Source organism: Ahaetulla prasina, chromosome 3 (assembly GCF_028640845.1).
Source record: "Ahaetulla prasina isolate Xishuangbanna chromosome 3, ASM2864084v1, whole genome shotgun sequence".
NCBI lineage: Eukaryota > Metazoa > Chordata > Lepidosauria > Squamata > Colubridae > Ahaetulla > Ahaetulla prasina.
Window position 1 is genome coordinate 225,291,625 of NC_080541.1, and position 16,581 is coordinate 225,308,205.

At 46.1% G+C, this 16,581-nt stretch overlaps 1 protein-coding gene across 5 annotated transcripts in view; it reads right to left on the reverse strand.

Moving 5' to 3' along the window:
• Nucleotides 1–16,581, reverse strand: part of TPD52L2 (TPD52 like 2) — a 46,036-nt gene that overhangs the window by 10,621 nt on the left and 18,834 nt on the right. For 3 of the 5 annotated variants that reach the window (XM_058178037.1, XM_058178036.1, XM_058178039.1), the window contains 2 exons: nt 11,957–12,016; nt 1,940–2,041 (listed from right to left, as the gene is read on the reverse strand). In XM_058178037.1, the coding sequence (XP_058034020.1) occupies nt 1,940–2,041; nt 11,957–12,016 (162 nt within the window). The remainder of the gene's footprint in view (nt 1–1,939; nt 2,042–11,956; nt 12,017–16,581) is intronic. The other 2 variants (XM_058178040.1, XM_058178041.1) reach the window with 1 other exon arrangement.

Here is a 16,581-nt window from a genome sequence, read left to right on the forward strand (position 1 = left end):
TTAAAACCAAAAGTAATTTATATAAAAGAAATGTATTTCTGCATTCTAAGTGCCCAATATCTTTCCAGAAATGATCTGCCCAGAACTTCTGGACTGCTTTCCGCATTTAAGGGCAGCAGTTTCAATGTGGGAGCTGAATGCGTTCCCAAGCCAGCAGTCCCACCAAAATATAAGATTCTACTACATACTCAGAATTATGTTATATAAACCCCGAAGTCTGAAGTATTGGCAAACGGGTAAGGTGTTACTGTAACTCTAGGACCAAGGGAAGTTCTCAACACATTAATAATAAAACGTTAATTTGTCCACAGCCCCTCATTTAGATCATCAGACTGGTTAAAAGATGTTTTTAGAAAAAGGAAAATCAAGATGTTGCATTAGATGTATATAAGAATCAGAATTTTAGGCCAAAAATAGGATGCAGTTACTTTAACTGCTGTTCCAAGATAAATGCCAAGAACAACTGCGATTTTGTAATGCGCATGACAATGTTAAGCATAGTTTAATTGTAGCCGCAGATGCTTAATAAAGAGTTATAATTAAGTTTTAACAGAATGACTGTCATACTTTTACGACTGCTGGGCCAAAAACCTGCATTCCCTACTTCCCCACTGGCAAAACCGTGGCCATAGCAAACCACCAGTTTGCTTAACAACCGTGGCGTTCTCTTAAGGGCCACCGTGCACGCCTTACGACCACGCTTTCGTTTTTTACGGATGATGCAAAACAGTTTGCAAAATCAGGTCGATCGTGTGACCGCGAGCAGCTTTACAGCCGTCGTCAGGTTACAACCGTGATGGGGACAGGCTTCATTAGGGTTGTAACTCGAGGACTATCTGTATAGGGTTGTCCCAAAGGTCACAGTGCTATGAACTGCAACCAGACAACCAGCAAAAGTTTTAATTTCCTGTTGACCAAGAATTTGTAGGAGGGGCAGAGTCAAAAGAGGTATTAGCCTAGCATCCCTACGTAGTCACAAACGGATTAAGTCCAATCCTCCACCCTTGAATTCCATTGACCTTATTTAAGCCCAAGCAGGTGCTAACCATGAGGTGAGAAGATTCCTGGGCATTGGCTGTTTAGCAGTAAATTAGCTTAACTGGACCTAATCTTTGTCTCTGCCTATCTTGGGCTGTCTGGGAAGGAGTGGCAGAGTCAAAAGAGAGACCAGTCTAGAATCGCTGCATAACCACAAGCGAACTAAGCCCTACTCAGTCCCTTGAATGCCATCGGCCCTTATTTAACTCCAAGTGGGTGCTAGTCGTGAGTTAAGAAGATTCCTGCACGTGGGCATTTTAGCGATAAGTTGGACCTTCATGCTGTGGACCTGATCTTGTGCACCTGATAGAATTCTTTGGAAGAATTACCGTATTTTTCGGAGTATAAAGCGCACCTTTTCCCCCACAAAAAAGAGGGTGAAAATCTGGATGCGTCTTATACTCCGAATGTAGCCCCGCCCAGCTTCTCAAACGGAGGTTTCAGAGGCTGAAAGAAGCTTCAGAAAAGAAGCCCCCAAACAGAGCTTCAGAAAAAGCCGCCAAATAGAGCTCAGAAAAGAAGCCCCCAAACGGAGCTTCAGAAAAGAAGCCCCCAAACAGAGCTTCAGAAAAGAAGCTCCCAAACAGAGCTTCAGAGGCTTTTTTTCTGAAGCTGTTTCGGAGGCTTCCAGAGGAAGAAAAAAGTTATTTCTGAAACAGTTTCAGAGGCAGAAAAAAAAAGGCAAAAAAAAAAAGCAAGGCACAGAGCTTACAACCAAGGAACCTGTTGCTAAAATTCACCTCTGGGAAGAAGCTGATTGGGGGTATTCCGGGAGGCCGATCCCACCTGCCAATCAGCTTTTTTTCTTATTTTCCTCCCCAAAAACTAAGGCGCGTCTTATACTCCAAAAAATACGGTAGGTCAAAAACAAACAAACAAACAAAAACCCTCAACCCCTTACCTCATATCTCCAAACTTCCGGCTGATTGCAGAACCCACGTTGGACAGAGCAGCCGAGGTCTTCTGGCCGGCCTGATACAGCGTTTCCTGGGTCTTCTTATAGCTAGAGAAAAACAAGAATTGGGAAGGAAGGCCGTCGTTCATTGCGAATGGTCTCGAAGGAGCAAAGGAAGAAACAGCTGGCGCTTAAACAACAGAAGGTGGGAAAGGCAGAGGCGTGTACGTATCCTGTGTACACACTAGAGCAGGGGTCTCCAACCTTGGCAACTTGTAAGACTTGTGGACTTCAACTCCCAGAATTCCTCAGCCAGCTTTGCTGGCTGAGGGATTCTGGGAGTTGAAGTCCACAAGTCTTCAAGTTGCCACGGTTGGAGACCCCTGCACTAGCCAAGCTTTGCAACTACCGCAGAGGGTCAAAGAGAACTAGCAAACAGGTTTTAGGCAAGGATGAGCCACTTCTGAAGACACACCCTTCATTATGGCCGGATTTTGAGAGATGCTCAAGGTACAGGCAGTTCTCGCCTTACGACCACGAGATCAGAATTTCCCTTGTGAAGCAAGGCGGCTGTTAAGTGAGTCGCGGCCAATTTTATGACCTTTTTTTTTTTTTAAACCATGGTAGTTAAGCAAATCGCTGCGGTGGTTAAGTGAACCATGCGTCATTAAGCGAATCAGGCTCCACACACACACACACAACACACACCGACCTGTTAGAAGCCAGCTAGGAAGATCATTAATAGTGACCGTATGACTTGGGAAGGCTGCAACCGTTGAAAATATAGGCCTGTTGCCAAGGGCCTGGATTTTGATCACGTGTCTGTGGGGGAATGCTGTGACGGTCGTAAGTGCGAGGAACAGTTGCAAGTCACTTTTTTCAGCGCTGTTAACTTCAAACAGTCCTTAAAGGAACGGTCGTAAGTCAAGGACTACCTGGACTTCAGCAAGGCTACAAAGCAGCTGTATGTTTCCTGTCTGGTCCCCGATAATAGTTTAAGGAGGATTAACGCTCTTAATCGTGGTTTATCTGCTGTTATTGCCAATTGTTTCTTCAATGTTTGTTTGTTTTTGCATTGTTCAAGATCAGAAAGAAGGGAAAAAGTTGAAGTCCACAAGTCTTAAAGTGGCCAAGGTTGGAGACCCCTGCTTTAAAGGCCTGAATTGTTTGAGATTTCTCCAACAATTGGAAGGTTGTAATTTTGGCTCTTACTCTTTTCCCCTCTGATCACAAGATTTCAAAAATAAACGGAGGAAGTCGTTCCCATCCGCAATCTTTGTCAGCACAACATTTCGCTGCAACGAAAGTCAGATACTGTGGAATCTCCATACACTGTTCGGCATTTTGTAGAGAAAGACTAAAACTGCAACTCCAAAATAACCGTGAATTGCAATTGCAGTGCAGTTGACCCATCTGGAAATGCTACTACAGGTAGTCCTCAACTTACAAACCATAACTGAGCCCATAATTATAAGTTAGGCGGGGAAATCTAGCCGAGGAAGCAAAAATTAAATAAAGTGCCTGGATGAAAGAATGGGGTTGTAGAAATAAGATAGACCTGAGTTCCAATCTCAATCACAATAGAATAGAACTGGAAGGGACTTGGGAGGTCTTCTAATCCAACACCCCCTGCTCAAGCAGGAGACCCTGGCCTATCCTATTTCAGACAAGTGGCTATCCGGTCTCTTTTTAAAAACCTCCAGGAATGGGGTGCCCAAAATTTCTGGAGGCAAACCCATATCACTGGTTAATTGTCCTCACGGTTAGGAAGTTTCTCCTCAATTCCAGGTTGCTTCTCTCTTTGATTCGTTTCCATCCATTGTTTCTTGTCATCTTTGTTGTGTCTGCGCCCCCCAAGCCAGGCCCCCTGCCAGAAAGTGACTTGGAAAGTGAGGGGGAAGGGCCATCAGGACTTATCTCGGGAGCACCAGCTTCCCTGGCTCAGCTCCAGGAGCCAGAGGCAGGCCAGGTGGAGGAGATAACGAGGCCTCCGTCCCCTGACTCTTCCCCCCCCAGGCCACGCCTTCAGACCCAGCTGATGGCAATCAGGCTTGGTTGGACCCTAGGTTTCGTAGGCAGGAGAGGCGGGAACAACAGAAGCAGCGGTGGGGCAGGCCTAGGAAGTGCTGAGTCATGGAGCCACACCCCACAGGATATAAAAGCAGCGAGGGCTGCTATGCCTCTTCGTAGCAGGCAAATCAACTGCTTGACTAGAGCTGAAGTACTGCTTGTTGACTCATCGGCATCAAGGGAGGTAACAGAGACACTGTTGGCAGACGCTCGCTAGTTTGCTGCCAGAGCTGATAGTGCTGGCTAATTAAGCCATCGCTCGGACGGAGGCGAGGGGGGACAGAACAATCTTCTTCTGATGCTTTGGAAAATAAGTTGACCCCCTCCTCTTCTTTGTGGCAGCCTCTCAAATACTGGGAAGACTGCTATTGCAGTCCTCCTTTTCTCTAGACTCGCCAAACCCCAATTCCTGCAACCGTTCTTCATGTTTTAGTCTCCAGGCCTTTGAGCCTCTTAGTTGTTCTTCACTGCACTTACTCCAATGTCTCAACATCTTTTTTGTACTTTCAACATTTTTTTTTGTTCATTTACGAAAACTAATGGTGAGGGAGGGATGCCTTTGGGCCAATCCTACTCTCTCAGCCCAACTACCTTCTTGTTATAGAGACAAAAAATAGAAGGCATTCATATTCTCTCTCCCTCCCTCCCCCCTCCCTCCCTCTGTCTCTCTCTCCCTCCCCCCCCCCCTCTCTCTCTCTCTCTCTATATATATATATATATATATATATAGGTCTTTGGTTGTTCGGGTTTTCTCCCGTGTAAAATTGGAAGTGTCTTGGCGACGTTTAAGTCTCATTCGTCATCTTCAGGCTTCAGCTTCGTGCTTCTGGGAGCAATGTGTGATCGCAGCTGTTTCTTCCTTTTAACTGCTAGTGGGGTTTGAACTGATTGGGTGGGAGCTTGGCTGTGCTCTGATTGGATGGGGTTTTCTGTGCTCTGATTGGCTGGGGTGTGTCCTGTGTTGGTGGGGGCTTGGTTGTGCTCAGTCTAGTCTGTGCTGCAGGGGGATTTGAGCTGGTGAGCTGCATAGCTGTTGTTTGGCTTTGTGGTCGTGCTACATCTTCATAGTGGGTGTCAGTCTGCTGCATGAATGGATTGGAGGGGTTTGAAATGGCTAATGTTGCAGCTGCGGTCTGGCTTCTGGTCCTTGGTCGTGCTTCATGATCAGTGTGGGTTTGGGTCTGCTTTCTGGGTGGATGTGCGGTGGTGACATCCTGTGTGGACCTTGTGAGTGTGGGTCTGGTGTCATTCCTCGTGTTAGGGACTCGTTTGTCAATAAGGGCGGGTTTCCAAATGGCTGGTAGGCGGGAGGTGTCATCTCGTTTGTTCATGCTGTGTGGGCGTTTTTCTATCTCAATGGCTTCTCTGATTATTCTGTTGTTAAAGTGTTCAGTTTTGGCGATAGTTCTGGTCTTTTTAAAGTCAATATCATGTCCTGTGACTTTAAAGTGTTGGATCAGGGAAGAAGTTGGTTCCTCTTTTTTGAATGAGTTCTTGTGTTCTTCAATGCGTGCACTTATTCTTCTGTTGGTTTCAAACCCCCACTAGCAGTTAAAAGGAAGAAACAGCTGCGATCACACATTGCTCCCAGAAGCACGAAGCTGAAGCCTGAAGATGACGAATGAGACTTCGTCGAAACGTCGCCAAGACACTTCCAATTTTACACGGGAGAAAACCCGAACAACCAAAGACCTATACAAACACCGTGAAAACCTCAGAAAACAAATATATATATATATATATATATATATATATATATATATATATATATATATATATATATATAAATAAATATATATATATATTTGTTTTCTGAGGTTTTCACGGGTGTTTGTATGTAAGTCTTTGGTTGTTCGGGTTTTCGCCCGTGTAAAATTGGAAGTGTCTTGGCGACGTTTCGACGAAGTCTCATTCGTCATCTTCAGGCTTCAGCTTCGTGCTTCTGGATTGCTCCCAGAAGCACGGCTGAAGCCTGAAGATGACGAATGAGACTTCGTCGAAACGCCGCCAAGACACTTCCAATTTTACGTGGAGAAAACCCGAATAACCAAAGACCTATATATATACACTGTAAGCCGCCTGAGTCTTCGGAGAAGGGCGGGTATAAATGTAAACAAATATATATATATATATATATTTGTTTTCTGAGGTTTTCACGGGTGTTTGTATGTAGGTCTTTGGTTGTTCGGGTTTTCTCCGTGTAAAATTGGAAGTGTCTTGGCGACGTTTGAAGTCTCATTCGTCATCTTCAGGCTTCAGCTTCGTGCTTCTGGGAGCAATGTGTGATCGCAGCTGTTTCTTCCTTTTAACTGCTAGTGGGGTTTGAACTGATTGGGTGGGAGCTTGGCTGTGCTCTGATTGGATGGGGTTTTTCTGTGCTCTGATTGGCTGGGGTGTGTCCTGTGTTGGTGGGGGCTTGGTTGTGCTCAGTCTAGTCTGTGCTGCAGGGGATTTGAGCTGGTGAGCTGCATAGCTGTTGTTTGGCTTTGTGGTCGTGCTACATCTTCATAGTGGGTGTCAGTCTGCTGCATGAATGGATTGGAGGGTTTGAAATGGCTAATGTTGCAGCTGCGGTCTGGCTTCTGGTCCTTGGTCGTGCTTCATGATCAGTGTGGGTTTGGGTCTGCTTTCTGGGTGGATGTGCGGTGGTGACATCCTGTGTGGACCTTGTGAGTGTGGGTCTGGTGTCATTCCTCGTGTTAGGGACTCGTTTGTCAATAAGGGCGGGTTTCCAAATGGCTGGTAGGCGGAGGTGTCATCTCGTTTGTTCATGCTGTGTGGGCGTTTTCTATCTCAATGGCTTCTCTGATTATTCTGTTGTTAAAGTGTTCAGTTTTGGCGATAGTTCTGGTCTTTTTAAAGTCAATATCATGTCCTGTGACTTTAAAGTGTTGGACCAGGGAAGAAGTTGGTTCCTCTTTTTGAATGAGTTCTTGTGTTCTTCAATGCGCACTTATTCTTCTGTTGGTTTCAAACCCCACTAGCAGTTAAAAGGAAGAAACAGCTGCGATCACACATTGCTCCCAGAAGCACGGCTGAAGCCTGAAGATGACGAATGAGACTTCGCCGAAACGTCGCCAAGACACTTCCAATTTTACACGGGAGAAAACCCGAACAACCAAAGACCTATATACAAACACCCGTGAAAACCTCAGAAAACATATATATATATATATATATATATATATATATATATATATATATATATATATATATATATATATATATATATATATATATTTGTTTTCTGAGGTTTTCACGGGTGTTTGTATGTAGGTCTTTGGTTGTTCGGGTTTTCTCCGTGTAAAATTGGAAGTGTCTTGGCGACGTTTAAGTCTCATTCGTCATCTTCAGGCTTCAGCTTCGTGCTTCTGGATTGCTCCCAGAAGCACGGCTGAAGCCTGAAGATGACGAATGAGACTTCGTCGAAACGCCGCCAAGACACTTCCAATTTTACGGGAGAAAACCCGAATAACCAAAGACCTATATATATACACTGTAAGCCGCCCTGAGTCTTCGGAGAAGGGCGGGGTATAAATGTAAACAAATATATATATATATATATATATATTTGTTTTCTGAGGTTTTCACGGGTGTTTGTATGTAGGTCTTTGGTTGTTCGGGTTTTCTCCCGTGTAAAATTGGAAGAGTCTTGGCGACGTTTCGACGAAGTCTCATTCGTCATCTTCAGGCTTCAGCTTCGTGCTTCTGGATTGCTCCCAGAAGCACGAAGCTGAAGCCTGAAGATGACGAATGAGACTTCGTCGAAACGTCGCCAAGACACTTCCAATTTTACGCGGGAGAAAACCCGAATGACCAAAGACCTACATACAAACACCCGCGAAAACCTCAGAAAACAAATATATATATACATATATACATACATACACACACACACACACACACACACACACACACACACACACAGAGGGAGCATCTGGGAAAAAAGACAAGCTGTAATTCTGGCAATTAAATGATTATAAATAAATCACCGAGGGACACTTGGAAAAGCAGTCTGCAAATAGAAATCACATTGTCACAAGAAGAATCACAAGAAGCAAAGCGAAGCTTGGCTATTATTATATTATTTCTTTTCTCCTGCTTCAAAGCAACAATCTCTGGTACACCATTGATTTACAGCAGGGTTCCTCAACTTTGGTCACTTGAGGATGGGTGGACTTCAACTCCCAGGATTCATCAGGCAGCTGGCATGGGAATTCTGGGAGTTGAAGTCCACCACAGTTAGTTCTGATTTAGAGAAATTTCTGTAATTTCTGTTATTTCTGATTTACAGAAATAACTTCAGAGACCCCGAAGACAGAATATATTTGTGATTCACAGAATACAGGTAGTCCTCGACCTATGACCACAATTGAGCCCAAAACTTTTGTTGCTAAGCGAAATACGTTGCCCTTTTTACGACCTTTTGTGCCAGAGTTGCTAAGTGAATTACTGTAGTTGTTAAAAGTTAGTAACACAATTGTTAAGTGAATCTGGCTTCCCCATTGACTTTGATTGTGACTGGGGAAGCCAGTGGATGCCAAATAGAACAATGGATCCTTAAAATTATACTTAAAGCAATCCCATTTCATCCAACTCACAATTGGAGGATGGAGCATCTCCTTCGAAGCAAAACCCACCAGCTTAAATATGGGTAGTCCTTGACTTCTGACCACAACTGGGACCAGAATTTCTGCTCTTAAGCAAGACCGTTGCAAAATAAGTCATGTTCAATCCTATGAACTTTTTGGCCACAGCTGTTCAGTGAACCATGTGGTCATTAAACGAATCTGGCTTGTCCCATTGACTTTGCTGATCAGAGGCTGGCTAGGAAAGTTGTAAGAGACGATCATGTGATCCTGGCATGTTGCAATGGACATACATACATACATGCCAGTTGCCAAGCACCCCAAATTTTGATCACATAACCACATGAGGATGTTGCAATGGCCGTTAAGGATGAAAAAAATGGTGACAAGACGCTTCGCGATTCCCTTTTGCGACGTTCTGACCAGCAAAATCAATGTGGAAGACAGATTCACTTAACAACCGGGTTAGTAATTGAACAAGGGCAGTGATTCGCTTAACAAACGTGGCAAGAAAAGTCGTACATTGGGGCAAAAACTCGCTGAACAAATTTCTCACTTAGCAGCAGAAACTGAGGGCTCAATTGTGGTCGTAAGTCGAGGTCTACCTGTATTCAGACCAGACCTGAAGGGAGAGGACCTATTCAAGCTGACTGGACAGGCTGATGAGTGTGGGAGGAAAAAAAAACTTACCTTGATAAATTAATGTGGGAGAAACCAAGTTATTCATCTATAGTTATCTAGGACAGGAGTCTCCAACCTTGGCCACTTTAAGCCTGGCGGACTTCAACTCCCAGAATTCCCCAGCCAGCAAAGCTGGCTGGGGCATTCTGGGAGTTGAAGTCCTCCAGGCTTAAAGTGGCCAAGGTTGGAGACCCCTGATCTAGGACCTTAAAGGTCTAAGCAGAACCATAAATCACCCCCTTCTCTCTCCTCTCCCACCACCACCATCACCAAGTGGTCACCCGTCCAGGAAGGAGACCCGCAGCCTTCATCCCAATCCAGAAAAGAGAGAACATGGCTAGTGGCGTTAAAAGTCAGTGAGAAAACCAAGGTAGACCGAGATGGTTGAACTTCTTCCCTAAGCCTGATGCTTCCATAGTTCATCCACAACCAAGGCAGGGTGTGGCCCGAGACCCCAACGGTCAAGGGTCCAAAACCGTCTGCTTATTCTAGGACTCTTTTAATGGAACGGCTTGTCTCCGGAAGTTGTGGGTGCTCTTATCAGTGGAGGTCTTTACAAAGAGATTAGACAGCCATTTGTCTGAAATGGTGTAGAAACAGGGGTGTCAAACACAAGACCTGCGGCCGCATCCCAAAAATGTAAGTGGCCAGCCCGCATCACTTAAGCCCCGTCTATCCGATGCGAAGAAGAAACATGTCAGCAGTTTAGGGAGTGGCTTCAAGCTGGCATGCCCACCCAGTCAGCTATGCCCAGTGAGTGGTGTCAAGTTGGCCACGCCTACCCATTTGACCATATCCACCAGTCAGCCATGCCCAGTGAGTGGCATCCAGCTGGCCACGCCCACCCAGTCGGCCACACCCACCCAGTCGGGCACAGCCCTGATGCAGCCCTCAATGAATTGAGTTTGACACCCCTGGTACAGGGTCTCCTGCTTGAGCAGGGAATGGACTAGAAGACCTCCAAGACCCCCTTCCAGCTTTATTCCGAATGATTGATTGATCTTTGCAAGTTTAGGGCTGCCAATTTCTCCACAAGCTTTCCGCAGAAAGGAAGGTTGGAGACAGGTCTAAAGTTGTCCAAAAGAACTGGATGCAAGTGAAGGTTACTTCAGCAGAAGACACCTCACAGCGTTCTTCGGAGGTGGCCGACCCATCCCCCTTGCTCAAAGTCTTAAAACTCATAGATTCCATCCAGGGGTGAAATCTATAATTTTTCCCTACCGGTTTTGTGGGCGTGGCTTAATTGGTGGGCGTGGCTTGGTGGTCAGGTGACTGAATGGGCATGACCAATGATAATAAATAATAAAAATAATAAAGTATACAAAACTTGGGAGCGCACCGGTCTACCTTCTGTAAAAATAGAGGCACCGGTCTACCAATTGCCTTTTTTTGGGGAGGCACCGGTCTACCTTCTTTAAAAATAGAGGCACTGGTCTACTAATTGCCTTTTTTTGGGAGGCACTGCTTTACCTTCTTTAAAAATAGGGGCACCGATCTACTAATTGCCTGTTTTTGGGAGGCACCGGTCTACCTTCTTGAAAAATAGAGGCACCGGTCTACTAATTGCCTTTTTTTGGGAGGCACCGGTCTACCTACTTTAAAAATAGAGGCACCGGAATACTAGCCACCTACAGCGCTGATCAGCTGTAGTGCGACCCTTTGAAGCGCCATGACAGTCATTTAAGGCCGTTTGCAGCTATATCACCACCGAGAGCTTCAAGGACAGAGAAGAGGGACAGCGAGGAGTGGGAAGTGGGGGTGGGTGGGCAGGGATTTTTGCTACCGGTTCTCCGAACTACCCGCCCCCATCGCTACCAGATCGCGCGATCCGGTCCAAACTGGGAGCATTTCACCCCAATTCCATCTCAGATCGCTTCACAAGAAGCAGCCCTGGTGTTCTTCACTGCCACAACAGGTAGTCCTCAACTTACCACCACCAGTGAGCCCAAAATTTGCTAAGTGAGGCATCTGTTAATTGAACTTTGCCCCGTTTTATGACCTGGCTTGCCACAGTTGCTAAGGGAATCACTGCAGCTGTTAAGCGAGCCAACACGGTTGTTAAGCAAATCTGGTTTCCCCCCGTTGACTTGGCTTGTCCGAGGGTCGCAAAAAGGAGATCACGTGACCCAGGGACACTGCAACCGTCATGAATACGAGTCAGTTGCCAAGCGCCTGAATTATGACCACGCGATCATGAGGATGCGGCAACGGTCACAAGTGTGAAAAAACGGTCACGTCACTTTTTTAAAAACTTTGAGCTGTCACCCAATGAACTGTTGTAAGTCGAGGACTACCTGTAGAGGAGAATATTTGTAGCTCAGGGTTGAAATGAGGGGTCCTTGGCGCTCTCTGAGCTTGGTTGTTTTTTTGCAGACGTTTCATGACCCAACTAGGTAACGCCATCAGTGCTAGTAGTCAATGCTAGTAGGAAAAACGAACCATCTTATTATCAATCTCCCCAGGAAAAGCATCAGCCAAACAGCCCGAAACTCCAAGAAAATTTCAGTGTCCCGTTTCTTCACCCTTCCCCCCCCCCAGATTTTTGCTTTATATCACACAGCACCCGGGAAGATTTTACAGCAAAGGGACGAAGCAGAAGAGTTATTAGTGCAAGGAAGGAAGAGTTAATGGTGCTCCGACACAGAAGGTGTGCGTGTTTTAGGCAGAAGGTTAAGAAACTCACGCTTCCGATTGGGTTAATTTGTCATTCCAGTCCTCCAGAGTATTGCTGGCCGAAACATATCTATAAATACAACAGATTAGATCTTTCATTTGTTCACACAAGTTACTCAAGGCCATCTATTAGGAAGAAATAGGCCTTTGCTTCTTCTCGCTCCTAGAACAGGGTCTTAAACGTTGCCAGCTTTTGAGGTCTCATCGTAGACGATGGCAATCAAGAGAATCGTAGAGCTAGAAGGGACCTCAGAGGTCTTCTAGTCTAGTCCAACCCCTTGTCTATGGCAGGAGACCTTATCATCATCCCAGACACAACGGTTGTCCAATCTATCCTTGAAAACCTCCAGCAATGGAGCACCCGCAAGCTGTTTTTGATCATTGGGTTCTTAATTCTTACCTGCTGGGCCAACACCACCCAGCCCCCACCCACCCCAACTTCTAAACCAAAGGGCATATCTTCCTGCAACCAGGTGGTCTCCTTTCCCCTGGCATACTCTTATCTAAGTCCTATCTTCCTGTAACTAGGTGGTCTCCTTTCCCCTGGCATGTTTATCTACCAGGTGGTCTCCTTTCCCCTGGCGTACTCGAATTTAAGTCCTATCTTCCTGTAACTAGGTGATCTCCTTTCCTCTGGCGTATTTATCTACCAGGGGGTCTCCTTTCCCCTGGTGTCCTCACATCTAAGTCATATCTTCCTGTAACTAGGTGGTCTCCTTTCCCCTGGCGTACTCATATCTAAGTCCTATCTTCCTGTAACTAGGTGGTCTCCTTTCCCCTGGCGTACTCATATCTAAGTCCTATCTTCCTGTAACTAGGTGGTCTCCTTTCCTCTGGCCTATTTATCTACCAGGGGGTCTTCTTTCCCCTGGCGTACTCATATCTAAGTCATATCTTCCTGTAACCAGGTGGTCTCCTTTCCCCTGGTGTATTTCCCAGCATTCATTGCCCTGCAGCTGGAGAGACTCAAACTGGAGGTGGGCATTGAGGGATTGTTCGATGGGTGGTGTATCACCAGAATAACACAATAACCCAAGTGATGGTGTTGGAAGGGACCTTGGAGGTCTTCTAGTCCAACCCCTTGCTCAAGCAGGAGACCCCACCCAGACCGTTTCAGATTTCGCTGCCATCTTGGATAGGGAAGAACCTTTTCTTACACATCACAATCCTAAGGAGGAAACATTTGATTATCTTCTTGGTAAACTGCGTCTTAATGGGGGTGTTGGGTTGAAAGGTTAAACTTTCAAGGACCGGCTTTAATCGAATGAAAGGTTTACCTGCAATACCAAGACTTTACCGGTGCATCGGTGCAAATTCTCCATTTTGAGGGTGGAATTTCATCCACGTGTTCTGCTCTGTGCGTGAAGCAGGAGCCTCTGTGGCTCAGACTGGTAAGACAGTCTGTTATTAACAGCAGCTGCTTGCAATTACTGCAGGTTCAAGCCCCACCAGGCCCAAGGTTGACTCAGCCTTCCAGCCTTTATAAGGTAGGTAAAATGAGGACCCAGATTGTTGGGGGCAATAAAGTTGACTTTGTATATAAATATACAAATGGATGAAGACTATTGCTTGACATAATGTAAGCCGCCCTGAGTCTTCGGAGAAGGGCGGGATATAAATGCAAATAAAACAAAAAAGCTGCCCCCTCCTCTTTGCAAACAGGCAGCTCTGAGCAGTTTGAGAAACGCTACGTGCTTCAACGTCGACGGAGATTCTCCATCCTCCAGGTCACCGTTGTCCCAAAGGGGCTTTTTTTCCAAGAGGTAATTGATTTTGGATTTTCTTTGAAGACGTTTCGCTTCTCCTCCAAGAAGCTTCTTCCGCTCCGACTGGATGGTGGGGGAATGGAAGGATTTAATATTCCTTGCAGACAGCTGGTCATTTGCATCCTTTTAGAGCAGGGGTCTCCAACCTTGGCCACTTTAAGCCTGGTGGACTTCAACTCCCAGAATTCCCCAGCCAGCTTTGCTGGCTGGGGTATTCTGGGAGTTGAAGTCCTCCAGGCTTAAAGTGGCCAAGGTTGGAGACCCCTGTTTTAGAGAGACTTTGGAAAGGCCAAAGTCCACATTTTGGACAGAGAGGACCGCTGGTTTGAATGAGGGGTCAAAGAGGCCATCTATGTCAAAATTGAACAGCCCTCCCTCCCACCTATTTTCCGTCTACAACACAATCCTTTCACTGCAAGTTCAAGTCCCACCAGGCCCAAGGTTGACTCAGCCTTCCATCCTTTATAAGGTAGGTAAAATGAGGACCCAGATTGTTGGGGGGCAATAAGTTGACTTTGTATATAATATACAAATGGATGAAGACTATTGCTTAACACAATGTAAGCCGCCCTGAGTCTTCGGAGAAGGGCAGGATATAAATTCAAATTTAAAAAAAATAGTTCCCAGAAGGCTCCACATCCATTTGCACCCACTCAGATGACCCTGAGGACAAAGACAAACCTCCAAGTGGCCTCCACGTCTCTCTAAAAAGGATGCAAATGACCAGCTGCCCGCAAGGAATATGAATCTTTCCATTCCCCCACCAGCCAGTCAGAGCTGAAGAAGCTTCTTGGAGGAGAAGCAAAACGTCTTCAAAGGAAAAACCAGAAAGTCCAGTTGTCTCTTCTTTGGGACTTCATGCTTAAAGCATCACTTTTCGTGTGCGAAACAGGTTCGCACACAAACCTGGACGTTACATGCACGTTCCCTGTTGAATTTCTGCCTGCGCCGCAGCATACCGCAATACCAGAACTATAAAAACATACCTATAGATGATACCAGCCTAGAGATGGAAATGATATATATATATATTTTTTTTAATTTATATCCCGCCCTTCTCTGAAGACTCAGGGCAGCTTACATTGTGTAAGGCAATAGTCTCATCCTATTTGTATATTTATATACAAAGTCAACTTATTGCCCCCCCAACAATCTGGGTCCTCATTTTACCTACCTTATAAAGGATGGAAGGCTGAGTCAACCTTGGGCCTGGTGGGACTCGAGCCTGCAGTAATTGTAACTGCAGGCAGCTGTGTGTTAATAACAGGCTACATTAGCCTGGTGAGCCACTTCCCAGCCCTTATTGACTTGACACAGTAAAGTAAAGGTAAAGGTTCCCCTCGCACATACTTGCTAGTCGTTCCCGACTCTAGGGGGCGCTGCTCATCTCCGTTACAAAGCCGAAGAGCCAGTGCTGTCCGAAGACGTCTCCGTGGTCATGTGGCCTCCATGACTCAACGCCAAAGGCGCACGGAACGCTGTTCCCTTCCCACCAAAGGTGGTCCCTATTTTTTCTACTTGCATTTTTTACGTGCTTTCAAACTGCTAGGTTGGCAGAAGCTGGGACAAGTAACGGGAGCTCACCCCGTTACGCAGCAGCACTAGGGATTCGAATCGCCGACCTTTCGATCAACAAGCTCAGCATCTTAGCCACTAAGCCACCGCGTCCCTTTTATTGACACAGTAGGAAATGGTTAAGATCACACCCGAAGTCAACAACTCCTAATTCCTTCTATTACAGGTAGTCCACGACTTAAGAACCCTTCGTTCGAAGTTACACACACGAACAAAGGCGACTTGGGACTTGTTTTTCTACATTTACCACCGTCGCAGCATCCTCGTGTTCACGCGATCAAAATTCAAATGCTTGGCAGCCGAACCAATTCCGTCGTACACATGATGTATGACGACAAGAAAGGCTACACTATTTATATTTATGACGGTTGCAGCGTCCAGGGGGGGTCATTTAATCCCGTTTTGCAACCTTCTGACAAGCAAAGTCAATGGGGGAAGCCAGATTCACTTAAGAAACAGGGTTATTAACAACCGAAGTGATTTACTTAACAAAAGATGGCACGAAAGGTCATAAAAAGGTGCAAAACTCACTTCATAACCATGTTGCCTAACAATGGAAATGTTCAGTGGCTCAGTGGCGGTCGTAGGTCGAGGACTACCTGCCCTTCAGAAGGTAACTGCAGCATACATATGTCCAAGCACACAGTTCAGCCGCTGAACACAGTTCAACCGCTAATTTCCCTGGGTTCAGAAGCTAAGCAAGGCCAGGCCCAAAGAATCCTTCGACCAGCGTTTCCCAACTCATCAACTTTCAGATGTCCGGACTTCCAATTCCCAGAATTCCCCAGCCAGCAAGGTCCAGACTTCTTAAAGTTGCCGAGGTCAACAAACAGTGCCTTCAACAAAAGCCATCAAAGCTGTAGACTAGAACGGGAACGCTATCATCCAGAGCCATTGTTGTGTCCTCCTCGCCTCCATCTGAACGATGGCTTAATTAGCCGGCTCTTATCAGCTCTGGCAGCAAAAGAATCAGCGTCTGCCAAGAGCCCTCGATAGCTGCCAAGACGCTGGTGAGTCACAACCTTCAGCTCTAGTCAATCCGTGGATTTGCCTGATACAAAGAGACACACACCAGCTCTTGCTGCCTTTTATATCCTGTGGGGTGTGGCTCCATGACTCAGCACTTCCTAGGCCTGCCCCTCCCCTGCTTCTGTTGTTCTCTCCTCTCCTGCCTATAAAATCTGGGATTGAGCCAAGCCTGATTGCTGTCAGCTGGGTCTGCAGGCGTGGCCTGGGGGGAGAAAGAGTCAGGAGAAGGAGGCCTCGTTATCTCTTTCACCTGGTCTGCTTCTGG